This window comes from Nerophis lumbriciformis, linkage group LG29 (assembly GCF_033978685.3).
Source record: "Nerophis lumbriciformis linkage group LG29, RoL_Nlum_v2.1, whole genome shotgun sequence".
In the NCBI taxonomy this organism is placed as follows: Eukaryota; Metazoa; Chordata; class Actinopteri; order Syngnathiformes; family Syngnathidae; genus Nerophis; species Nerophis lumbriciformis.
In genome coordinates this window covers 34,335,001-34,361,516 of record NC_084576.2, presented here as the reverse complement: position 1 = coordinate 34,361,516, position 26,516 = coordinate 34,335,001, and the positions used below count along the sequence as shown (strand labels likewise).

Genomic DNA, 26,516 nt, shown 5'->3' with positions numbered 1-26,516 from the left:
ACTTTTGACGTCATTGTCCTGTTGGAACACCCAACTGCGCCCAAGACCCAACCTCCGGGCTGATGATTTAGGTAGGTTGTCCTGAACAATTTGGAGCTAATCCTCCTTTTTCATTGTCCCATTTAAAGCAGCAGTTCCATTGTGGGAATTTTTCCAGTTCGTTTTTTTGTCCTGATTAAGAGGAATTATTTGACGGTTGAAAAGTAGTCGCCAGAAAAAAGGGTGGAAATAGGGCTTTGCAAAAAATGGAATTCTGGAAAATCCTGGAATTTTTTTTTTACTTGTAAAAATGATAGTTTGAATGTCCAGGATGAGTGGAATGTGTTGAAGGTGGAATGGTTGGAATGGGTTGAAAAATGTGGAAATTGTGCAACTTGGAAAAATGTCCCATTCATTTTGAATGGGGAGAAATGTTCCTGAAAACTGGGAATTCCAGGAAATCCGAGAATTTTTTTAAAATCGTTGAAGGAGAGCACACAATTTTGAAAATGTTGAATATTTTGGAGTTGGAACGGTTTGAATCGGATGAAAAATTGTGGCATCTTTGAAAAATGTCCCATTGATTTCAATGGGACATTTCATGAAAATATGTGAATTTTGGGAAAAGCGGAATTTTTTTTAGAAAATGTTAAAAGACTTGAATTTGGAGCTAATCCTTTTTTTTCATTGTCCCATTTAAAGCAGCAGTTCCACTGGCAGCAAAACAGGCCCAGAGCATAATACTACCACCACCATGCTTGACAGTAGGCATGGTGTTCCTGGGATTAAAGGCCTCACCTTTTCTCCTCCAAACATATTGCTGGGTATTGTGGCCAAACAGCTCCATTTTTGTTTCATCTGACATCACATGGACAAAGATAAGACCTTCTGGAGGAAAGTTCTGTGGTCAGATGAAACAAAAATGGAGCTTTTTGGCCACAATAGCCAGCAATATGTTTGGAGGAGAAAAGGTGAGGCCTTTAATACCAGGAACACCACACCTACCGCCAAGCATGGTGGTGGTAGTATTATGCTCTGGGCCTGTTTTGCTGCCAATGGAACTGCTGCTTTAAATGGGACAATGAAAAAGGAGGATTAGCTCCAAATTCAAGTCTTTTAACATTTTCTAAAAAAAAAAATCCCGCTTTTCCCAAAATTCACACATTTTCATGAAATGTCCCATTGAAATCAATGGGACATTTTTCAAAGTTCCACAATTTTTCATCCGATTCAAACCGTTCCAACTCCAAAATAGTCAACATTTTCAAAATTGTGTGCTCTCCTTCAACAATTAAAAAAAATTCCCGGATTTCCAAGAATTCCCAGTTTTCAGGGACATTTTTCCCCATTCAAAATGAATGGGACATTTTTCCAAGTTGCGCAATTTCCACATTTTTCAACCCATTCCAACCATTCCACCTTCAACACATTCCACTCATCCTGGACATTCAAACTATACTTTTTACAAGTTAGAAAAAAATTCCAGGATTTTCCAGAATTCCATTTTTTGCAAAGCCCTATTTCCACCCTTTTTTTTTTTCTGGCGACTACTTTTCAACCATCAAATAATTCCTCTTAATCAGGACAAAAAAACAAAGTTGTTGGTTGAACTGGAAAAATTCCCACAATGGAACTGCTGCTTTAAATGGGACAATGAAAAAGGAGGATTACCTCCAAATTCAAGTCTTTTAACATTTTCTAAAAAAAAAATCCTGCTTTTCCCAAAATTCACACATTTTCATGAAATCAATGGGACATTTTTCAAAGTTCCACACTTTTTCATCCGATTCAAACCGTTCCAACTCCAAAATATTCAACATTTTCAAAATTGTGTGCTCTCCTTCAACAATTTAAAAAAATTCCCGGATTTCCAAGAATTCCCAGTTTTCAGGGACATTTTTCCCCATTCAAAATGAATGGGACATTTTTCCAAGTTGCACAATTTCCACATTTTTCAACCCATTCCAACCATTCCACCTTCAACACATTCCACTCATCCTGGACATTCAAACTATCATTTTTACAAGTTAGGAAAAAATTCCAGGATTTTCCAGAATTCCATTATTTGCAAAGCCCTATTTCCACCCTTTTTTCTGACGACTACTTTTCAACCGTCAAATAATTCCTCTTAATCAGGACAAAAAAACAAAGTTGTTTGTTGAACTGGAAAAATTCCCACAATGGAACTGCTGCTTTAAATGGGACAATGAAAAAGGAGGATTAGCTCCAAATTCAAGTCTTTTAACATTTTCACAAAAAAAATTCCAGCTTTTCCCAAAATTCACACATTTTCATGAAATTCCCATTGAAATCAATGGGACATTTTTCAAAGTTCCACAATTTTTCATCCGATTCAAACCGTTCCAACTCCAAAATATTCAACATTTTCAAAATTGTGTGCTCCCCTTCAACAATTTAAAAAAATTCCCGGATTTCCAAGAATTCCCAGTTTTCAGGGACATTTTTGCCCATTCAAAATGAATGGGACATTTTTCCAAGTTGCACAATTTCCACATTTTTCAACCCATTCCAACCATTCCACCTTCAACACATTCCACTCATCCTGGACATTCAAACTATCATTTTTACAAGTTCAAAAAAATCCAGGATTTTCCAGAATTCCATTTTTTGCAAAGCCCTATTTCCACCCTTTTTTCTGGTGACTACTTTTCAACCGTCAAATAATTCCTCTTAATCAGGACAAAAAAGCAAAGTTGTTTGTTGAACTGGAAAATTTCCCACAATGGAACTGCTGCTTTAAATGGGACAATGAAAAAGGAGGATTAGCTCCAAATTCAAGTCTTTTAACATTTAAAAAAAAAAAAAATTCCTGCTTTTCCCAAAATTCACACATTTTGAAATGGGACATCAATGGGACATTTTTCAAAGTTCCACAATTTTTCATCTGATTCGAACCGTTCCAACTCCAAAATATTCAATATTTTCAAAATTGTGTGCTCCCCTTCAACGATTCAAAAAAAATAAATCCCGGACTTCCAAAAATTCCCAGTGATCAGGGACATTTTTCCCCATTCAAAATGAATGGGACATTTTTCCAAGTTGCACAATTTCCACATTTTTCAACCCATTCCAACCATTCCACCTTCAACACATTCCACTCATCCTGGACATTCAAACTATCATTTTTACAATTAAAAAAAAATAAAAATTCCAGGATTTTCCAGAATTCCATTTTTTGCAAAGCCCTATTTCCACCCTTTTTTCTGGTGACTTTTCAACCGTCAAATAATTCCTCTTAATCAGGACAAAAAAACAAAGTTGTTTGTTGAACTGGAAAAATTCCCACAATGGAACTGCTGCTTTAAATGGGACAATGAAAAAGGAGGATTAGCTCCAAATTGTTCAGGACAAGCTAAAATCATCAGCCCGGAGGTTGGGTCTTGGGCGCAGTTGGGTGTTCCAACAGGACAATGACGTCAAAAGTGGTAAAGGAATGGCTAAATCAGGCTAGAATGAAGGTTTTAGAATGGCCTGACTTAAAGGTGTGGACAATGCTGAAGAAACAAGTCCATGTCAACACATTTAGCTGAACTGCAGCAATTTAGTGGTCAAGTGGTCAAGCAGAAGCTTGTGGATGGCTACCAAAAGCGCCTTATTGCAGGTCAACTTGCCAAGGGACATGTAAGCAAATATTAACATTGCTGTATGTATACTTTTCACCCTCACATTTTCATAATAAATTCATAAAAGAAGCAAACTTCATGAATGTTTTTTGTGAGCAACAAGTATGTGCTCCAATCACTACATCACAACAAAATAAGAAATGATTGTAAAGTCAAGACAGCCATGACATGATGTTCTTTACAAGTGTACGTACACTTTTGACCACCACTGTATATATATATATATATATATATATATATATATATATATATATAATTTAGGTAAAAAGTTGAGTGTTTTCTAGTGGCATTTGAAATGAAAGTCAGACTGTAATAAGTAGCAGGCCACAGTATGAAGGCATGTTGGTCAAACCTTCTCTCTTCCAAATGGAGTGGAAGTTGAAAATGGAAGGTCCTTGAGGGCTGACAATGAAATACTTCTATTACTGCTTCCAGGTAGAAGTATTTATTTCATCAAACCATCCCTTTAACCTATTCAATATTTCAGCGGTTAAGAACATCAAATGTAAGCAAGTGGATGAAAGTTGTGGAACTTGGATTTATGAACTTCATTGTTTTTGAGCGTGATGTGTTGACACTTTTAAGAAACATTTGTTTTTAGTAAAGATTTTAGTTAATGAACCTTTTAAACTGTCATTTTTACTCCACTTGTTGTCCTTTTTATGATGTTGCCCGTTGTTTTAATTCACCCGTTTTGTACAGCGCTTTGTGGTTTTATCAGTGAAAAGTGTTTTTTAAATACAATGTATTTACTTACTTGAAGATAATTCAAGTTCGTATCATGAAGCAAAGTCTATAAGAAACAATGTCAACAAGAATAATTGCTTCTAGCCTTGACAAAAGTCCCTATTTTAGTAAAACTGCACACTTGGAAGACAGTGTATATATATATATATATATATATATATATATATATATATATATATATATATATATAGACATATATATATATATACATATATATATATATACATACGGTATATATATAGACATACATACATATATATATATATATATATATATATATATAGACATATATATATATATACATATATATATATATACATACGGTATATATATAGACATACATATATAGACATATGTATGTATATATATATATATATATATATATACATACATAAGTATATATATATATATATATACTTATGTATATATATATATAAGTATATATATATATATATAAGTATATATATATATATATATATATATACTTATGTATGTATATATATATGTCTATATATATATATATATATATATATCTATATATAATATGTCTATATATAATATGTCTATATATAATATGTCTATATATATATATATATATATATATATATACTTATGTATGTATATATATATATAGACATATATATATACATACATAAGTATATATATACATACATAAGTATATATATATGTACTTATGTATATATATATATATATATATATATATACATAAGTACATATATATATACTTATGTATGTATATATATACTTATGTATGTATATATATATGTCTATATATATATATACATACATAAGTATATATATATACATATATATATATATACCGTATTTTCCGCACTATAAGGCGCACCGGATTATTAGCCGCACCTTCAATGAATTACATATTTCATAACTTTGTCCACCTATAAGCCGCCCCGTGTTATAAGCCGCATCTAACTGCGCTAAAGGAATGTCAAAAAAACAGTCAGATAGGTCAGTCAAACTTTAATAATATATTAAAAACCAGCGTTCTAACAACTCTGTTCACTCCCAAAATGTACGCAAATGTGCAATCACAAACATAGTAAAATTCAAAATAGTGCAGAGCAATAGCAACATAATGTTGCTCGAACGTTAATGTCACAACACACAAAATAAACATAGCGCTCACTTTCTGAAGTTATTCTTCATTCGTAAATCCTTCGTCTTCGGTGTCCGAAGTGAAAAGTTGGGCAAATTTACGATCCACTGGCAGATGTTGGCGTATGTCGTCTGGCGCTGCCTCCTCGTCTTAGTGAAGGTGTGTTCGCCTTCTGTCTTCCATTGTTCCCACGCAGTTAGCAGTCTAGCTTCGAATGCCCTGTTGACACCAATATCTAGCGGCTGGAGGTCTTTTGTCAATCCACCCGGAATGACGGCGAGTATTGAATTAAGCGCGTAAGCGTGTCTCTTAATGTGCTGTTATGAGCTAGCAAATATAACAACTACACTACCCAGCATGCAACGATAGTTACGAGCATGCGCGGTAGCCCTGAGAAGCATTGTTGTATGCTGGGAGTTAGAATGTGGTTATGAGCACGCTGTGAGTAAACGTTGAGAACTCAGTTAACACGCCTCGTCTGCATTATTTATAATTAGACAGACAACACACTTAATAGGAGCCATTTTGGGGTCTTTACATAAACACACAAATGGAAATGAAACGTCACATATCCCAGCATGCACCGCGCGCTTCTTCTACGGGGAAAAAAGATGGCGGCTGTTTACCGTAGTTGCGAGACCTAAACTTTATGAAAATGAATCTTAATATTTATCCATATATAAAGCGCACCGGGTTATAAGGCGCACTGTCAGCTTTTGAGAAAATTTGTGGTTTTTAGGTGCGCCTTATAGTGCGGAAAATACGGTATACTTATGTATGTGTATATATATACTTATGTATGTATATATATATGTCTATGTATATATATATATATATGTCTATATATATATATATATATATATATATATATATATATATATATACACTTATGTGTGTATATATATATAATTTGTATATAACCATATTTTTTGGACTACTTTTCTCCAACGCTTTGAACCCTGCGGCTTATAAAACGGTGCGGCTAATTTATGTATTTTTCTTAGCTAACGGCCATAATGTTTTGTAGTCAACAAATAGTTTTCATGTTACACCGACAGTACGAGTTCGCTCACTGCAGGTGCTGCAGACTGACAATAGACTTCCTGTTTTGTGCCTTGAACTCGGAGAATGTCTGTCCATCGCGGTTCTGCTCGAAAGGACTCTTCATTCATGTTTTACAATATAACTAAAACGATTCATACTCACAACGTCGCCCCGCGTTTGATGTTTTTTGGAGTGTTTTCATGCGTATTTCTACGTGCTATTGTAATGTAATCAAGTTAGCATCGTTAGCATTCGCGAATATGCTTACAAGTCTCTGTGTTAGTATTGTTAACTTACAAATGCATTCTTTTTGTATCGTGTCAGTTTTGTAAAATCACCAAAATGTCAGCGTGGAGTTATTGAGTCTGCTTAGCTGATTGGAGAGCTAGCTTCCGCGGCTAGTGGGTCCACGACCATGACTTCTGTTTTGCTTGATCAGCCGTTTTACTGCCCTGTGACAGATAAAGGTTTGTAAATAAACACAAAATCTTTCGTACCGATATAGTCCGGTGCGGCTAATTCATGTAAAAAATATTATTTTCTTCTAAAATGTGGGTGGGTGCGACCTAAATACGGCATGCTAAGGTGTAGCATTCCAAGACAGCAGTTGACATTTTGGTCAAATTCTTGAGGGGTGCATTTACGAAGCCTCTCAAGGGACATGGAGGGGAAAAAAACGTTTTACTTTTGTACTTTTTGCGAGATCTCGCAAAAGTTTTTTGTTTCCTATTTCAGCGAACCGGAAGTAGAACAGACAAAGCGATGGAGGAGCCTACCCATCATCCGTGGGAGAAGTTCATTGATTTCTATTTTAGTATTGGCCTAACCCAGACCTGGGCATTCTGCAAAATAAAATTTAAAAAACATCTGTCGTGCGTGCAATACAACTGTGCTGCTTTTATTTTGAAAAGTGTTATTTATGGGCGTATGTCCGTGTGTGACCTGTGAGTGAAGGTGCACAGCGACAAGTGATGAGACGCTAAAAAATATGCCCGTAGAAGAGGGGCGCATTTGAGAACGTGTCACTCTCCCGACGCACTGTAACGAGGCGGGTTGAGACCATCGCTGGAAACTTGGAGCTTCAGCTGAAGAACAGAACGGCCGACTCTGACTGTTTTTCGCTGGCTTTGGATGAGAGCTGCGATGCACGTGACACCGGCCCAGCTGCTCATCTTCTTACGTGGGATAGCTTCAGCTGAAGAACAGAACGGCCGACTTTGACTGTTTTTCCGCTGGCTTTGGATGAGAGCTGCGATTCACGTGACACCGCCCAGCTGCTCATCTTCTCACGTGGGATAACTGCAGACTTTCAAATCACGGAGGAGCTGGCAGCCATGCAGTCAATTAAAGGGACAACCACAGGTAATGACTTGTTCACGTAGGTAAATGCGTGTTTGGACATGTTAGGACTGAAATGGGACAAGCTGGCAGGTGTGACAACAGATGGTTTTGTATAAAGTTAAGTTAGGTTAAATGAAATTATTATTATTATTTATCTTGCGGTACATCAAAAATAATTTGAGCAAAATTTAATTGAAATATTGTCGGTGTGGCCCTCCAGCAGTGCTCGGGTTGCTCATGTGGCCCCCGGTAAAAATGTATTGCCCACCCCTGGCCTAACCTATAAAGACATCAAATGGTAATATGGTCCCACAACAGAGCACAGATGATGGGTAGGCTCCCGCTCCTCCATCGCTGTCTGTTTTACTTCCGGTTCACTGACATAGGGGGGGGGGGGAAACCTAGAAAAAAAACTCATAGCCATAGCACACATAAGCATGTGTGTAAGAGGGAAACGTCAAAGGACATTAAAAGAGCAGAGCTGATGCAACCAGACATTTCTACATACAGCAACAAAAGTATAACAACAAAAAAACAAACACTGTGGTGGCCTCTGCGGTGTTCCACGCCATCGTCTGCTGAGGTGGGGGGGAGCATGGCCAGAGACAGGAGCAACCAAGAAAACCGACTCCAACACTCGGCCGCCCACCAACTCTCGGCCAGTGTCCAGTCCGCATGGATGAGCGAGGATGCGTCTAAGGAGACCGAGGTGTCCGATACCTGCTCATTCAGCCAAGACACCGTGAAGCTTGTCCGTTTCGGCGCTCGGTGCCAGCTCTGCAGTCCTGCCTCTTCATCCGCATCTCCTCCAGTCTCTCCAAACTCTGCAGTCCTATCTCTTCATCCGCATCTCCTCCAGTCTCTCCAAACTCTGCAGTCCTGTCTCTTCATCCGCATCTCCTCCAGTCTCTCCAAACTCTGCAGTCCTGTCTCTTCATCCGCATCTCCTCCAGTCTCTCCAAACTCTGCAGTCCTGTCTCTTCATCCGCATCTCCTCCAGTCTCTCCAAACTCTGCAGTCCTATCTCTTCATCCGCATCTCCTCCAGTCTCTCCAAACTCTGCAGTCCTGTCTCTTCATCCACATCTCCTCCAGTCTCTCCAAACTCTGCAGTCCTGTCTCTTCATCCGCATCTCCTCCAGTCTCTCCAAACTCTGCAGTCCTGTCTCTTCAGCCGCATCTCCTCCAGTCTCTCCAAACTCTGCAGTCCTATCTCTTCATCCACATCTCCTCCAGTCTCTCCAAACTCTGCAGTCCTGTCTCTTCATTCACATCTCCTCCAGTCTCTCCAAACTCTGCAGTCCTGTCTCTTCATCCGCATCTCCTCCAGTCTCTCCAAACTCTCCAGTCCAATCTCTTCATCCACATCTCCTCCAGTCTCTCCAAACTCTGCAGTCCTGTCTCTTCATCCGCATCTCCTCCAGTCTCTCCAAACGGACTCTGGTGTGGCAGAGACGCGGCAGCCAAAAGGCTCCCGAGAGGCAGATCCAGAAGTCGGCCAAAAAGCACCGCAGAAGTCACAAAAGTGCCACCCCTTGTAAATGTAACGTTTCTAGATGGGTAGATTAGAAGGCAGGGCCCAGTGCCCCTGGACTTCTTTCTGCGGGGTTATGTTCAAGTTGTCCTTATGAGACAAACCTCAACGTCCTGATGTCATTGCCAGCGTTGAGGCGACGCTACAGTGAAGGTGGCAAAGGGTGTCGATGTACTTGATGGTGCTCACATGAAGGTAATCCTTGTGTTACGTTGTAGAGACTTTCTGTATTGTGGTGTGTGTGTGTGTTCATCAGTCCAGGACTGTAACCATGTCTTCTGCCGCCTCACAGGTGGGAACGTCCTCATCCTGAACACCTGGGGCGAGCAGGCCGGACCTCACCTGCAGGCTCTGCACTTCAGCTTTGCAGCCGGGGCCTTCGTGTCCCCCATCATAGCCAAGCTGCTATTCGGGCACCACGCCGGCAGCACGGCGACCAACGCCACCTACTCCATCACCACCGCGCCCGTGGTGAACGACGACCACACCATCGTCCAGCTGGTCCACAGCAGGAGTCTGAAGTCCATGTGGGCGTACATCGTCATCGGCCTCTTTGTCTTCCTCACCTCTTTCCCCTTCTTCCTGCTCTCCGTCCGCAGCAACACGTCGGCTGGCAAAGCCTCCACGCCATCGACCAAGCCCTTGGTGGCCAAACATCACCAGGCTCTTACCGCCCTGCTCTTCTTCTTCTTCTTTGCCTACGTGGGCTCGGAGGTCGCCTACGGCTCCTTCATCTTCACCTACGCCAAGGACTACGCTCACATGGATCAGTCCCAAGCAGCTGGGCTGAATTCTGTATTCTGGGCGGCGTTTGCGGTCTGCCGGGGGGTTTCCATCTTCTTTGCGTCCTGCATGTACCCGGGCACCATGATCCTGCTCAGCTTGGTGGGCACCACCTTGTCCTCGCTCTTCCTCTGCCTCTTCAGCCAGGACAAGGTGGCACTGTGGGTGTGCACCGCTCTGTACGGGGCGTCCATGTCCTCCACCTTCCCCAGTGGCATCGCCTGGTTCGAGCAGTACACCACGGTCACAGGCCGCACAGCGGCTACCTTCGTGGTGGGCGCCGCCCTCGGCGAGATGGTGCTGCCCGCCCTCGCCGGCTTCCTGTCTGGGAAGGTTCACGACCACCCCGTGCTGATGTACCTGTCGCTCATCACAGCCACCTCCACCGCCATCCTCTTCCCCGTCATGTACAAACTGGCCTCGGCGTCCCCGGACCAGATCAGGAAGGGCCACCGGAGGGAGCCACCGGACACGGACGACGGCGAATTCCGTCAGGCGCTGCTGGACTCGGGAGCAATGGACGAGGAGGAAGAGGAGGACGATGCCGATCAGTGGAACCACGCAGACTTTGAAGTCATTGAGATGGACGATGCCGCAAGTTCACCCAGTAAGGATGCTTCTCCCCTGGATCAAGATGAAGGCGGGGCCTCGGTTCCCGCCAGCACCCAGCCGACTGAGACCGCATCCACAGACCGAGGTGACTCACCCAAACTGCTGCTGGTTCCTGACAGAGTGAAAAGAGACTAAAAAAAAGTCAGCTTCTACTCCTCCATGCCTGAAGGGCCACACTTTGTTTGGCTCGCACGAGAACTGAAAACCCGCATCACAGTCTTGTCTCGATTCACGTACTTCCGTTTAGACCTTGGAGTGCAAAAAGTGCCTTCCTGCTGAGAGGTACGACAACATGCCATCACACCTTCCCTTTACCTCGGAAGTCAGAGCTGAGAATGACGCCACGGCCCAGTCGGGAGCGGTCCAGTTCCGAGGTCGGAAATCAACATGGCCACATCCACAAACGCTATTTTAGAGCTTGCCTTGTCAGAATATACCCGATTTGATTTTATGGACCATAAGGCGCGCTGTCGATATTTTCATACAAAAGGAGTCATGTAATGATTTCTGTCTACATTTAAAAGACTTCCTTGTGGTGCCATTTTGGAGTCCTTATACACACACCATAACAATACTTGTATGTTGAAGCACGGTACATCTGACTATGGTAGTCATAATGCTCCGACAATCCAAGTGGTGTGGCTTCGCAGCTTACCAAAGTCGTACTAAAACATTTTTAATAGCTTTTTGAGCGCCGTGAATAATGTTCTACGGTCTCAATGAACTTTGAACATGTCACGAGGGAGGTGCTGGACATTGAGTCCGAGTGGACCATGTTCCGCACCTCTATTGTCGAGGCGGCTGATTGGAGCTGTGGCCGCAAGGTAGTTGGTGCCTGTCGTGGCGGTAATCCCGTTGGTGGACACCGGTTGTGAGGGATGCCGTCAATCTGAAGAAGGAGTCCTATCGGATTCTTTTGGCTCATAGGACTCCTGAGGTAGCGGACAGGTACCGACAGGCCAAGCGGTGTGCGGTTTCAGCGGTCATGGAGGCAAAAACTCGGACATGGGAGGAGTTCGGGGAAGCCATGGAAAACGAGATCCGGACAGCTTCGAAGCGATTCTGGACCACCATCCGCCGCCTCAGGAAGGGGAAGCAGTGCACTATCAACACCGTGTATGGTGAGGATGGTGTTCTGCTGACCTCGACTGCGGATGTTGTGGATCGGTGGAGGGAATACTTCGAAGACCTCCTCAATCCCACCAACACGTCTTCCTTATAGGAAGACGTGCCTGGGAAATCTGTGGTGGGCTCTTCTATTTCTGGGGCTGAGGTTGCTGAGGTAGTTAAAAAGTTCCTCGGTGGCAAGGCCCCGGGGTTGGTTGAGATCCGCCCGGAGTTCCTTAAGGCTCTGGATGCTGTGGGGCTGTCTTGGTTGACAAGACTCTGCAGCATCGCGTGGACATCGGGGGCGGTACCTCTGGATTGGCAGACCGGGGTGGTGGTTCCTCTCTTTAAGAAGGGGAACCGGAGGGTGTGTTCCAACTATCGTGGGATCACACTCCTCAGCATTCCCGGTAAGGTCTATTCAGGTGTACTGGAGAGGAGGCTACGACGGATAGTCGAACCTCGGATTCAGGAGGAACAGTGTGGTTTTGGTCCTGGTCGTGGAACTGTGGACCAGCTCTATACTCTCGGCAGGGTCCTTGAGGGTGCATGGGAGTTTGCCCAACCAGTCTACATGTGCTTTGTGGACTTGGAGAAGGCATTGGACCGTGTCCCTCGGGAAGTCCTGTGGGGAGTGCTCAGAGAGTATGGGGTATCGGACTGTCTGATTGTGGCGGTCCGCTCCCTGTATGATCAGTGTCAGAGCTTGGTCCGCATTGCCGGCAGTAAGTCGGACACGTTTCTGGTGAGGGTTGGACTCCGCCAAGGCTGCCCTTTGTCACCCATTCTGTTCATAACCTTTATGGACAGAATTTCTAGGCGCAGTCAAGGCGTTGAGGGGATCTGGTTTGGTGGCTGCAGGATTAGGTCTCTGCTTTTTGCAGATGATGTGGTCCTGATGGCTTCATCTGGCCAGGATCTTCAGCTCTCACTGGATCGGTTCGCAGCTGAGTGTGAAGCGACTGGGATGGGAATCAGCACCTCTAAGTCCGAGTCCATGGTTCAGGGTGGAGTGCCATCTCTGGGTTGCGGAGGAGACTGCCCCAAGTGGAGGAGTTCAAGTACCTGGGAGTCTTCACGAGTGAGGGAAGCGTGGATGGTGAGATTGACTGTGCTGAAAGTTGTGTATTTGACTTTGTGTCATGAATGTGCTGAAAGTTGTGTATTTGACTTTGTGTCATGAATGTGCTGAAAGTTGTGTATTTGACTTTGTGTCATGAATGTGCTGAAAGTTGTGTATTTGACTTTGTGTCTTGAATGTGCTGAAATATGTGTCTTGAATGTGCTGAAATATGTGTATTTGACTGTGCTGAAAGTTGTGTATTTGACTTTGTGCTGAAAGTTGTGTATTGAATGTGCTGAAAGTTGTGTATTTGACTTTGTGCTGAAAGTTGTGTATTTGACTTTGTGTCTTGAATGTGCTGAAAGTTGTGTATTTGACTTTGTGTCATGAATGTGCTGAAAGTTGTGTATTTGACTTTGTGTCATGAATGTGCTGAAAGTTGTGTATTTGACTTTGTGTCATGAATGTGCTGAAAGTTATGTATTTGACTTTCTGTCATGAATGTGCTGAAAGTTGTGTATTTGACTTTGTGCTGAAAGTTGTGTATTTGACTTTGTGTCATGAAAGTGCTGAAAGTTGTGTATTTGACTTTGTGTCATGAATGTGCTGAAAGTTGTGTATTTGACTTTGTGTCATGAATGTGCTGAAAGTTGTGTATTTGACTTTGTGCTGAAAGTTGTGTATTTGACTTTGTGTCATGAATGTGCTGAAAGTTGTGTATTTGACTTTGTGCTGAAAGTTGTGTATTTGACTTTGTGTCATGAATGTGCTGAAAGTTGTGTATTTGACTTTGTGTCATGAATGTGCTGAAAGTTGTGTATTTGACTTTGTGTCATGAATGTGCTGAAAGTTGTGTATTTGACTTTGTGTCATGAATGTGCTGAAAGTTGTGTATTTGACTTTGTGTCATGAAAGTGCTGAAAGTTATGTATTTGACTTTGTGTCATGAATGTGCTGAAAGTTGTGTATTTGACTTTGTGTCATGAATGTGCTGAAAGTTGTATATTTGACTTTGTGCTGAAAGTTGTGTATTTGACTTTGTGTCATGAATGTGCTGAAAGTTGTGTATTTGACTTTGTGCTGAAAGTTGTGTATTTGACTTTGTGTCATGAAAGTGCTGAAAGTTATGTATTTGACTTTCTGTCATGAATGTGCTGAAAGTTGTGTATTTGACTTTGTGTCATCATGAATGTGCTGAAAGTTGTGTATTTGATTTTGTGTCTTGAATGTGCTGAAAGTTGTGTATTTGACTTTGTGTCATGAAAGTGCTGAAAGTTGTGTATTTGACTTTGTGTCATGAATGTGCTGAAAGTTGTGTATTTGACTGTCATGAATGTGCTGAAAGTTGTGTATTTGACTTTGTGTCATGAATGTGCTGAAAGTTGTGTATTTGACTTTGTGTCTTGAATGTGCTGAAAGTTGTGTATTTGACTTTGTGCTGAAAGTTGTGTATTTGACTTTGTGCTGAAAGTTGTGTATTTGACTTTGTGTCATGAATGTGCTGAAAGTTGTGTATTTGACTTTGTGCTGAAAGTTGTGTATTTGACTTTGTGCTGAAAGTTGTGTATTTGACTTTGTGTCATGAATGTGCTGAAAGTTGTGTATTTGACTTTGTGTCTTGAATGTGCTGAAAGTTGTGTATTTGACTTTGTGCTGAAAGTTGTATATTTGACTTTGTGCTGAAAGTTGTGTATTTGACTTTGTGTCATGAATGTGCTGAAAGTTGTGTATTTGACTTTGTGTCTTGAATGTGCTGAAAGTTGTGTATTTGACTTTGTGCTGAAAGTTGTGTATTTGACTTTGTGCTGAAAGTTGTGTATTTGACTTTGTGTCATGAATGTGCTGAAAGTTGTGTATTTGACTTTGTGTCATGAATGTGCTGAAAGTTGTGTATTTGACTTTGTGTCTTGAATGTGCTGAAAGTTGTGTATTTGACTTTGTGCTGAAAGTTGTGTATTTGACTTTGTGCTGAAAGTTGTGTATTTGACTTTGTGTCATGAATGTGCTGAAAGTTGTGTATTTGACTTTGTGCTGAAAGTTGTGTATTTGACTTTGTGCTGAAAGTTGTGTATTTGACTTTGTGTCATGAATGTGCTGAAAGTTGTGTATTTGACTTTGTGTCTTGAATGTGCTGAAAGTTGTGTATTTGACTTTGTGCTGAAAGTTGTGTATTTGACTTTGTGTCATGAATGTGCTGAAAGTTGTGTATTTGACTTTGTGTCTTGAATGTGCTGAAAGTTGTGTATTTGACTTTGTGCTGAAAGTTGTGTATTTGACTTTGTGTCATGAATGTGCTGAAAGTTGTGTATTTGACTGTGTCATGAATGTGCTGAAAGTTGTGTATTTGACTTTGTGTCATGAATGTGCTGAAAGTTGTGTATTTGACTTTGTGTCATGAATGTGCTGAAAGTTGTGTATTTGACTTTGTGTCATGAATGTTGTGCAGCCTCGTTCTGATGTAACACTTTTTATTCAATCAATCTGGAAGTTCACCCCACAGCAACACCCATTAAAAGACAATATTGATGGTTTTTACATTTATACATCACATCCTGATGACAGCAAGGTGGATTTGAAACCTACACAAGACTCAAATGCACAACAAATGGTCAATGATGGAAAAAAAAAACAAAAGTATTGCAACAGTCCCTGTTTAAAAAAATGGTAGCTAAGATGGCGTCCCTCTTTAGAAAACTGCATTGTGGTGTTTGACAATGGTTATTTACAGCAAAGACTCCCATGATGTTCGTGTGAGGGTCTTCAACTTGGGGGCGGGGCCAATCAGAACTGCTCCAGCAGCTGTCGCAGGTAGGGCGCCTTGGCCAGCTGCCGGCTGGTCCTGGTCAGCTTGTAGAGGACTGGACAGTCCAGAGAGACGCAGGGCACGTGGCGCTCGCTGCAGCCGCTGCAGCTCCTGCACACCTGGAAGACACGCCCGCGTCACCGACCGCTTCCTAACAACCGGGGCTAGAGTGTGATGTGACCTCTGACCTTCAGCAGCTGCTCCTGCTCCTGCTCCCAGCGCCTCAGGTCCTGCTGGAGGACCACGGCCACCCGCTGGGGCTGGGAGCGGCAGGGCGCGCACACGCCCAGCGGGGTGAGGCGGTCGCAGGCGGGGCAGTGCAGGGTGGTGAAGTACTGGGAGATGGTGCCCTTCCTGCGCGCCTCCTCGCCGCCGTAGACCGAGGGACAGGACGCCTTCTGGATCTGAGGAGGAGACCAGGACTGTAAGACAGCAGGGGTCAAAGTGCATGTAGAAATATTCTCCATGAAAACGTTAAGAAATAACTTCTTTTTTTTCTTGAAAACTGGCATTGCTCCAAAAATAATAATGTATCAAAATCAAGGTTGTGAATGATTGACATATTCAAGGCTCCAATTCTTCACATCTTTAAAATATTCAGCATTTTGTTCCATAGAATACAATTTTCTTTGACAAAAAAAAGGTGTAAAACAAATGTAAAAATGTATAATTGACAAGATAGATCTGAAGTTGATCTAGAGTACAAAGAATCACTTTAATAAATATTCAAACACAGTGTTACTGTTCAAACAGTATAATGTAAAATATTAAATATACTTGTTAAATCAAACTTAAAAAAAAAAAAAAAAAGCCTCTTTTTTAATAAATATGCCTCTTTTTTTATTTTATAAATATACCTCTTTTCAAATCCCTTTCCCCCCAAATATGCCTTTTTTTTTTTTAAATATACCTTTTTTTAAATCCTTTTTTTCCTTAAATGTGCCTTTAAAAAAACAAAAACAATGCCTCATGTTACCCCAATATGTCTCCTTTTAAAAAAAATAATATGCCTCTTTTTGTTTATATATAATTTTTTAAAGTCCCTATTTCCCCAAATGCCTCTTTTTTCCAAATATGCTTATTTAAAAAAGACTCTTTTTACCCCAATATGTCTATTTAAAAAAAAAAAAAGTATGCATCTTTTTTTTTTAAATATACCTCTTTTTTCAAATCCTCTTCTTTCCACAAATATGCTTCTTTTTTTTAATTTACATTTTTTTAAATCTCCTTTCCCCCAAATATGCCTCTTTTTTTTAAATAGACCTCTTTTTCCCCCCAAATATGCCTTTAAAAAAAACAATGCCTCTTTTTACCCCAATATGTCTTTTTTTTAAATAAACATGCCTCTCTTTTTTAAATATACATATTTTTTCCCCAAATATGCCTTAAAAAAAAACAATGCCTTTTTTTCCCTCACTATGTATCTTTTTAAAAAATACATAAATATGCCTATTTTAAAAAAAATATACATAACCTTTTTCAAATCCTCTTTTTCCCCCAAATATGCCTCTTTTTTTTTTAAATATACCTTCTTTTTTTAACTCTTTCCCTCAAATATGCCTCCTCTTTTTTTAATCCTTTCCCCCCCAAATATGCCTCTTTTAAAAAAAAACTATTTTTACCCCAATTAAGCTCTTTTTTTATTTTTTAAATATGTCTTTTTTTTTAAATATACCTTTTTTTCTCTTTTTCTCCCCAAATATGCCTCTTTAAAAAAAAAAAGAAGCCTCTTTTAACCACAATATATCTCTTTAAAAACATATATATATATATATATATATATATATATATATATATATATATATATATATATTCACGTGTGTAATGATCTCCATAGAAGATTCTAGACCAGTGATCCTCAACAGGCGGACCGCGGTCCATGTCCGGACCCAGCACAAATTATAGTAAAAAAAAATTAAAAAAATGTTTTTTTTATTATTATAATTATAATTATTATAAAAAAATATAATAATTGTATTTATCTGTGAGTTATCGCTAGCGCAAGTCAACGTTCTTTGTTGTTTTTAGTCAAATATCTCCACGTTTCGTTTACACTTCTCGTGTCTCACTCACTCCGTCTCTCTCTCAGAGAGAGAAAGAGAGAGAGACGGAGTGAGAGCGAGAGAACGCCACTCTGATTGGCTAATTCCGGGGTATGGGTTGTCATCTCTTTCACAACGACGCGCTGATAGGCTGTTACCACCTGGGTCATGTGCACAGTGCATGGAACCTTTCGCTGCAGGCACACAGTTGTCTCGTATCGCTACTTCGCTAACTGTTCACTTGTCAGTCACTGAATGTGAATCAAATCACAATGGCATGCTCCAAGTCGGCTCAGGCTGGTAAAAGAAAGGTGGACAGGGAAAACCGACGTTTCAAGGAAGAATGGACAGAGCAATATGTTTTCATCCTACCTACTGCAAGTACCAGACCAATGTGTCTACTATGCAACAGTACTGTTGCTCTGGTGAAAAGTGAAAATCTGAAACGTCACTATCTGAAAGAGCACCGCAAATTTGAAGAGACATTTCCTCATGATTCAGAGCTAAGAAAAAAAGAAATCACGAGGCTGAAAAAGTCATATGAAACATCAAGCAAGATTTTTGTTAAATCTATGACACAACAACAAATAGCAACAGAGCAGTAACGTGCGGTGAGGTTGATGGCTGGTGAGGCACTGACTTCATCACAGTCAGATTTACAAACATATGAACCCTAAAGAGTATCTTATTCACCATTTGATTGGCAGCAGTTAACGGGTTATGTTTAAAAACTCATACCAGCATTCTTCCCTGCTTGGCACTCAGCATCAAGGCTTGGAATTGGGGGTTAAATCACCAAAAATTATTCCCGGGCGCGGCACCGCTGCTGCCCACTGCTCCCCTCACCTCCCAGGGGGTGATCAAGGGATGGGTCAAATGCAGAGGACACATTTTTTCAAAGTTCTTATTTATTTTTGTTTCAAAGAAAATATTTCATGTATTTTATTGGATATTTATTTTATTTTTGTTAATTTTAAGAAAATGTTAAACTACCTACCTCCTGCTACTATATAAGCTTGACCGATAATAAACGGACCCAGCCTGTTTCAAAAAAACATTTGTGGACCTTCAAGATTTGTAGTTGAGGACCCCTGTTCTAGACTGTACTACATGACTGAAGTGTAGTGTGGTTGTATCTCCAGCAGAGGGCAATGTTGCTCACCTCTGCCAACACTTGATTATTTACATCAACAGCCTAAGTATTCATTAAAAAAAAACAAGGCAAAGTTTTATTTAACACTTATTTAGAAAATAACCCTGAACTTTAATCATGTGCTTCTGTGGCGTGCCACTAGATGGAGCCCAAGTACCACATTTGGAGGACTCTTCCCCCCCACCAAGTGTGCAAGTGTGTACTTACCCAGGTGAGGTCCTGGTACCATTAAGTGTGCAAGTGTGTACTTACCCAGGTGAGGTCCTGGTACCATTAAGTGTGCAAGTGTGTACTTACCCAGGTGAGGTCCTGGTACCATTAAGTGTGCAAGTGTGTCCTTACCCAGGTGAGGTCCTGGTACCATTAAGTGTGCAAGTGTGCCCTCACCCTGGGCAGGTCCTGGTACCATTAAGTGTGCACTCACCCAGGTGAGGTCCTGGTACCATTAAGTGTGCACTCACCCTGGGCAGGTCCTGGTACCATTAAGTGTGCACTCACCCAGGTAAGGTCCTGGTACCATTAAGTGTGCACTCACCCTGGGCAGGTCCTGCTACCATTAAGTGTGCACTCACCCTGGGCAGGTCCTGGTACCATTAAGTGTGCACTCACCCTGGGCAGGTCCTGGTACCATTAAGTGTGCACTCACCCTGGGCAGGTCCTGGTACCAGCTGAAGACGTCCACACCGATGAGCTGGAAGATGCGTGCCAGCGGGGGCAGGATCTGCTTGGTGATGTAGTAAGTGGCGTTGAGGCGCAGGCTGGAGTCCTGCAGGGCGTCCAGGGGTCGGCGCACCAGCTGGATGAGGGGTGTGCCGGGCGGGCCGTACACCACCACGTAGGGCACGCGCTCGCCCACACGCGGCTCCAGCCGGCGGTCGTACGCCATCATGCGCCTGCTCGGCAAAGAGAACACCTTTTCAGCCACATGTTGCTTTACCAGCTGGGTTGCTAGGCAACATGCATGAATTTATTCTATTCAACGGTGTGGACAAAAGTATTGGGACACTGGTCACACAGGAAGTAAGAAAATGAGCAGCTATAAAAAAAAAAAACTTCTTCTGGTTTCTCACTTTTGATCCACAATTAAATACTCTCACTATTTCATACAATACATGACTGACTTATTAGGGGATGTTTTTGTCAATCATATTCAATTAAATAAAGAATTGTCAAGCATAAAAATGTCAATATTGGAGTAGTTTTGTCTACCGGAGGTGATGAAGGCAACCAGTTGAGTATCGAGGCTCCTGATTGGCTGAGCATAAAGTTGATGTGATGAAAAGAGTTTCAAGGTGACTAAAAACTGTTTTCTCCTGTTCGGGAAGCTCTTTTAATGTTGGGAAATGTATTTAAAAAACAGTTTTTTATGCTCCGGCTATGAAAAGATTTCATTTACAGTTTGTGGAAATTCATTCAGTCAATGAACAATTATTAACGAGGGATGACTGTACTTTTAATTAATATTTTTGTACTTTTTATGAAGTAGAATTAATAATACATCATTAAGAAAAATACACAATATACATGTCATTATAGCAACTCATGTTCATTGAGGGCCACATGAGATATCAACACACATTTAGTGAGATATCAACACACATTTGGTGAGATATCAACACACATTTGGTGAGATATCCAACACACATTTGGTGAGATATCCAACACACATTTGGTGAGATATCAACACACACCTGGTGAGATATCAACACACACTTGGTGAGATATCAACACACATTTGGTGAGATATCAACACACATTTGGTGAGATATCAACACACATTTGGTGAGATATCAACACACACTTGGTGAGATATCAACACACATTTGGTGAGATATCAACACACATTTGGTGAGATATCAACACACATTTGGTGAGATATCAACACACATTTGGTGAGATATCAACACACATTTGGTGAGATATCAACACACACTTGGTGAGATATCAACACACATTTGGTGAGATATCAACACACATTTGGTGAGATATCAACACACACTTGGTGAGATATCCAACACACATTTGGTGAGATATCCAACATACACTTGGTGAGATATCCAACACACCCTTGGTGAGATAACAAAATACACTATATACATATAGCAGGGTGTCTAACCCATGTTCATTGAGGGCCACATGGCACCTGGTGAGATATCAACACACACCTGGTGAGATATCCACACACATTTGGTGAGATATCAACACACATTTGGTGAGATATCCAACACACACCTGGTGAGATATCCAACACATCTGGTGAGATATCAACACACATTTGGTGAGATATCCAACACACACCTGGTGAGATATCCAACACACCTGGTGAGATATCAACACACATTTGGTGAGATATCCAACACACACTTGGTGAGATGTCAACACACATCTGGTGAGATATCCAACACACCTGGTGAGATACCCAACACACACCTGGTGAGATATCAACACACATTTGGTGAGATAACCAACACATACCTGGTGAGATATCCAACACACCTGGTGAGATATCAACACTCACCTGGTGAGATATCAACACACATTTGGTGAGATATCCAACACACACCTGGTGAGATACCCAACACACACCTGGTGAGATATCAACACACATTTGGTGAGATATCAACACACACCTGGTGAGATATCCAACACACATTTGGTGAGATATCCAACACACATTTGGTGAGATATCCAACACACACTTGGTGAGATATCAACACACATTTGGTGAGATATCCAACATACACTTGGTGAGATAACCAACACACACCTGGTGAGATATCCAACACACATTTGGTGAGATATCAACACACACCTGGTGAGATATCCAACACACCTGGTGAGATATCAACACTCACCTGGTGAGATATCCACACACATTTGGTGAGATATCCAACACACATTTGGTGAGATATCAACACACATTTGGTGAGATATCCAACACACATTTGGTGAGATATCCAACACACATTTGGTGAGATATCCAACACACACCTGGTGAGATATCCAACACACCTGGTGAGATATCAACACTCACCTGGTGAGATATCAACACACATTTGGTGAGATATCCAACACACACTTGGTGAGATATCAACACACATTTGGTGAGATATCCAACACACACTTGGTGAGATATCAACACACATTTGGTGAGACATCCAACACACACTTGGTGAGATATCAACACACATTTGGTGAGATATCCAACACATACCTGGTGAGATATCAACACACATTTGGTGAGATATCAACACACCTGGTGAGATATCAAAACACACCAGGTGAGATATCAACAGACACCAGGTGAGATATCAACACACATTTGGTGAGATATCCAACACACATTTGGTGAGATATCCAACACACACTTGGTGGGATATCCAACACACATTTGGTGAGATATCCAACACACACTTGGTGAGATATCAACACACATTTGGTGAGACATAAACACACATTTGGTGAGACATAAACACACATTTGGTGAGATATCCAAAACACACTTGGTGAGATACCCAACACACATTTGGTGAGATATCAACACACATTTGGTGAAATATCCCACACACACCTGTTGAGATATCAACACACACCTAGTGAGATATGAGCACACACCTGGTGAGCTCCAAGGCAGGGACGCAGGAGCCGGGCCGGTAGGAGCCGCTGCCTCTGTACTCCTTGGCGAAGGTGAGGTCCTGCATGCTGGCTCGGCCGTCCAGGACCTTCACAGACTGGCGCTGAACAAAGTGTTTGACCTGGCTGATGTCGCGCGTCTCAAAGAGCAGCTTGATGGAACGCTCCAGGATCTGAGGAGGAGCATGAAGGAACCATTAGAAGTAAAACCTGGTCTACATGAAGGAATCATTAGAAGTCAAACTTGGTCTACATGAAGGAATCATTAGAAGTAAAACCTGGTCTACATGAAGGAATCATTAGAAGTCAAACTTGGTCTACATGAAGGAATCATTAGAAGTAAAACTTGGTCTACATGAAGGAATCATTAGAAGTAAAACTTGGTCTACATGAAGGAATCATTAGAAGTAAAACTTGGTCTACATGAAGGAATCATTAGAAGTAAAACTTGGTCTACATGAAGGAATCATTAGAAGTAAAACTTGGTCTACATGAAGGAATCATTAGAAGTAAAAGCTGGTCTAATAAAAAAAAATTCCCACACCGAATTTATGCAAGTGATTTTCTTGCGTTTGAATTTTGTGAACCAAATGTTCTTACATCAAATTCTGCTGACAATTTCATTGGAAAACAATTCAGTGTATAAAAATGAATTGTAAAAAAAGATATAGCGTATAGAAAATTCAGTGTAAATAAATTCAATGTCAAAAAATTCAGTGTAAAAAATGTAGCATATACAAATTCAGCGTATAAAAATTCAGTATAAAAAAATTCAGTGTAAAAAGCTACGGAAAAAAAAAAAATTCAGTGTAAAATAATTCAGTATAAATAAATTCAATTTGAAAAAATTCTGTGTATACAAATTCACTGTAAAAAAAAATATAGCGTATAGAAATTCAGTATAAAAAATGTCAGTGTATACAAATTCAGTGTAAATAAATTCAATGTAAAAAAAGTCAGGTTAAAAAATGTACCATATACAAATTCAGTGTATAAAAATTCAATGTAAAATAATTCAGTGTATAAAAATTTGGTATAAATAAATTCAATTTGAAACTATTCTCTGTATACAAATTCAGTATAAAAAATTCAGTGTATAGAAATTCAGTGGAAAAAATGTAGCGTGTACGAATTCAGCGTAAAAAAAATTCAGTGTAAAATATAATCTGTAAAAAAAATCAAACGCAAAAAATTCAGTGTATAAAAATTCAGTGTAAAAAATATAGCCTATACAAATTCAGGATAAAAAAAATCAGTGTATAAAAATTCAGTGTAAAAAATGTAGCATATACAAATTCAGTGTATAAAAATTAAATATAAACAAATTCAGTGTAAAATAATTCAGTGTATAAAAATTTGGTATAAATAAATTCAATTTGAAACTATTCTCTGTATACAAATTCAGTATAAAAAATTCAGTGCATAGAAATTCAGTGTAAAAAATGTAGCGTATACGAATTCAGCGTAAAAAAAAAAAAATCATCTGTAAAAAAAATTAAACGCAAAAAATTCAGTGTATAAAAATTCAGTGTAAAAAATATAGCCTATACAAATTCAGGATAAAAAATTCAGTGTATAAAATTCAGCGTAAAAAATGTAGAGTTTACAAATTCAGTGTAAAAAAAAAATTCAGTGTATAAAAATTCAGTGTAAAAAAACAGCGAATACAAATTCAGTATAAAAAAAAAATTCAGTGTAAAAAAATTCTGTGTAAAAAAATCATCTGTAAAAAAATATAGCGTGTACAAATTCAGTATAAAACATTCAGTGTAAAATAATTCAGTGTATAAAAATTCAGTGTGAAAAATGTAGAGGTTACAAATTCAGTGTAAAAAAAATCAGTGTATAAAAATTCAGTGTAAATAAATTAAATGTAAAAAAAATTCAGTGTAAAAAATGTAGCGTATACGAATTCAGCGTAAAAAAAAAAACCATCTGTAAAAAAAATTAAACGCAAAAAATTCAGTGTATAAAAATTCAGTGTAAAAAATATAGCCTATACAAATTCAGGATAAAAAATTCAGTGTATAAAATTCAGTGTAAAAAATGTAGAGTTTACAAATTCAGTGTAAAAAAAAATTCAGTGTAAAAAAACATAGCGAATACAAATTCAGTATAAAAAAAAAAATTCAGTGTAAAAAAATTCTGTGTACACAAATTCAGTGTAAAATAATTCAGTATACAAATTCAGTTTAAATAAATAAAATGTAAAAAAAATTCAGCGTATAAAAATTCAGCGTAAAAAAATCATCTGTAAAAAAATACAAATTCAGTATAAAACATTCAGTGTAAAATAATTCAGTGTATAAAAATTCAGTGTGAAAAATGTAGAGGTTACAAATTCAGTGAAAAAAAAAATCAGTGTATAAAAATTCAGTGTAAATAAATTAAATGTAAAAAAAATTATGCGTAAAAAATGTAGCGTATACAAATTCAGTGCAAAAAAATGTATGTGTAAAAAAAAAAAAGTGTCAAAAAATTTGCTAAAATAATATGCTAATATAATTAATATGCAAAATGTATGCTAATTGTCAGAACACTAGGAGAAGATGCAAATTGTTACTAAAGTAGAATGTGACAGCTAATTTAGCAGGTGCAAACTTCCACATGTGCATAATGATAATAAAACATATTACACATACGGTCTATTCGGCAACATCCTTTTATAATTGTATACTGCATGCTTGGTGACTTTAGGGGCTGATTAAAACAAATTCAATCGATGCCTTTTGGTGTTTTTTATTCGTTTTTTCACATCGAATACATGAACGTATCTCCTGTGTGAAAAATACTTCTTGAAGTATGCATTTTTAAGTCTTATCGAGCACACCTTCAGCACGGGTTCCTTTGTAAATGCACTTTGGACTGTGTCTAAAATGCCCATAAAAAGTGGTGCATGTCACCTCCATGTTTAAAAACAGCAAAACGCCACAAGTAGGAGCATGACAACGTGAGTGTGCAGTAAACGAGCGTCTCCATGGTGATGCATTACACGCACCATCCTCATTCAAATAAGGCGGTATGAACTACTTTTCAATTGCACACGCAGTCTTAGTAGATCACACGCAATTTTGTAGTCTGCACTCGCTGTTTAGCGCGTGGTATTTGGATCTTAATAAATGAGTAGTAGTAGTAGTGTGTGTTGATGACAAGAGGAGAAGGAGAAGAGGTGTGAAGCAGACAAAGGGGAGGATGCGTTACCTTGGAAACGGCGGGGCAACCATCGCGACGCACCGTCTCGATCCCCTTGGCATCGAACACGGGCTCCTTCTGGTCCAGACTCTCGTACATGTAGCCCACGTAACGCTTCTTGGTCTGCAGCACGCAGGGGAGGTACACCTGACACACACACAATTTAACACACAGGTTAGTGTATATAGTGTGTGTGTGTGTGTGTGTGTGTGTGTACAGGGAATCCAGAAAGTATTCACAATGCTTCACTTATTCCATATTTAGTTTGGTCCTAAGTGTAATAAAGGCTCTTTTTTTTTGTCCTCAAAATTCTACTAACAATACCCCATAATGACAAAGTGACAAGTTTTTATTTTTTCACTTTGCAAGTGAAACTAACTGGGAGACGAGTCAGGATAGAGGGAAAGATGAATGCAGCAATGTACAGACACATCCTGGATGGAAACTAACTGTGAGACTTAGTCAGGATAGAGGGAAAGATGAATGCAGCAATGTACAGACACATCCTGGATGGAAACCAACTGGGAGACTTAGTCAGGATAGAGGGAAAGATGAATGCAGCAATGTACAGACACATCCTGGATGGAAGCTAACTGTGAGACTTAGTCAGGATAGAGGGAAAGATGAATGCAGCAATGTACAGACACATCCTGGATGGAAACCAACTGGGAGACTTAGTCAGGATAGAGGGAAAGATGAATG

General features: G+C 39.9%; 2 protein-coding genes across 2 annotated transcripts in view; one reads left to right on the top strand and one right to left on the bottom strand.

The window, feature by feature from the left end:
* mfsd4b (major facilitator superfamily domain containing 4B) overlaps nt 1-11,306 on the top strand; it is a 41,252-nt gene extending 29,946 nt beyond the window's left edge. The window contains exon 4 of the mRNA XM_061924433.1: nt 9,719-11,306. Within this exon, the coding sequence (XP_061780417.1) occupies nt 9,719-10,956 (1,238 nt within the window). The 3' untranslated portion in view covers nt 10,957-11,306. The remainder of the gene's footprint in view (nt 1-9,718) is intronic.
* Nucleotides 11,307-15,427: 4,121 nt separating this feature from the next.
* Nucleotides 15,428-26,516, bottom strand: part of rev3l (REV3 like, DNA directed polymerase zeta catalytic subunit) — a 186,480-nt gene continuing 175,391 nt past the window's right edge. The window contains exons 28-32 of the mRNA XM_061924449.1: nt 25,824-25,961; nt 22,605-22,795; nt 19,636-19,882; nt 15,983-16,198; nt 15,428-15,913 (exon numbers count right to left, since the gene is read on the bottom strand). Of these exons, the coding sequence (XP_061780433.1) occupies nt 15,773-15,913; nt 15,983-16,198; nt 19,636-19,882; nt 22,605-22,795; nt 25,824-25,961 (933 nt within the window). The 3' untranslated portion in view covers nt 15,428-15,772. The remainder of the gene's footprint in view (nt 15,914-15,982; nt 16,199-19,635; nt 19,883-22,604; nt 22,796-25,823; nt 25,962-26,516) is intronic.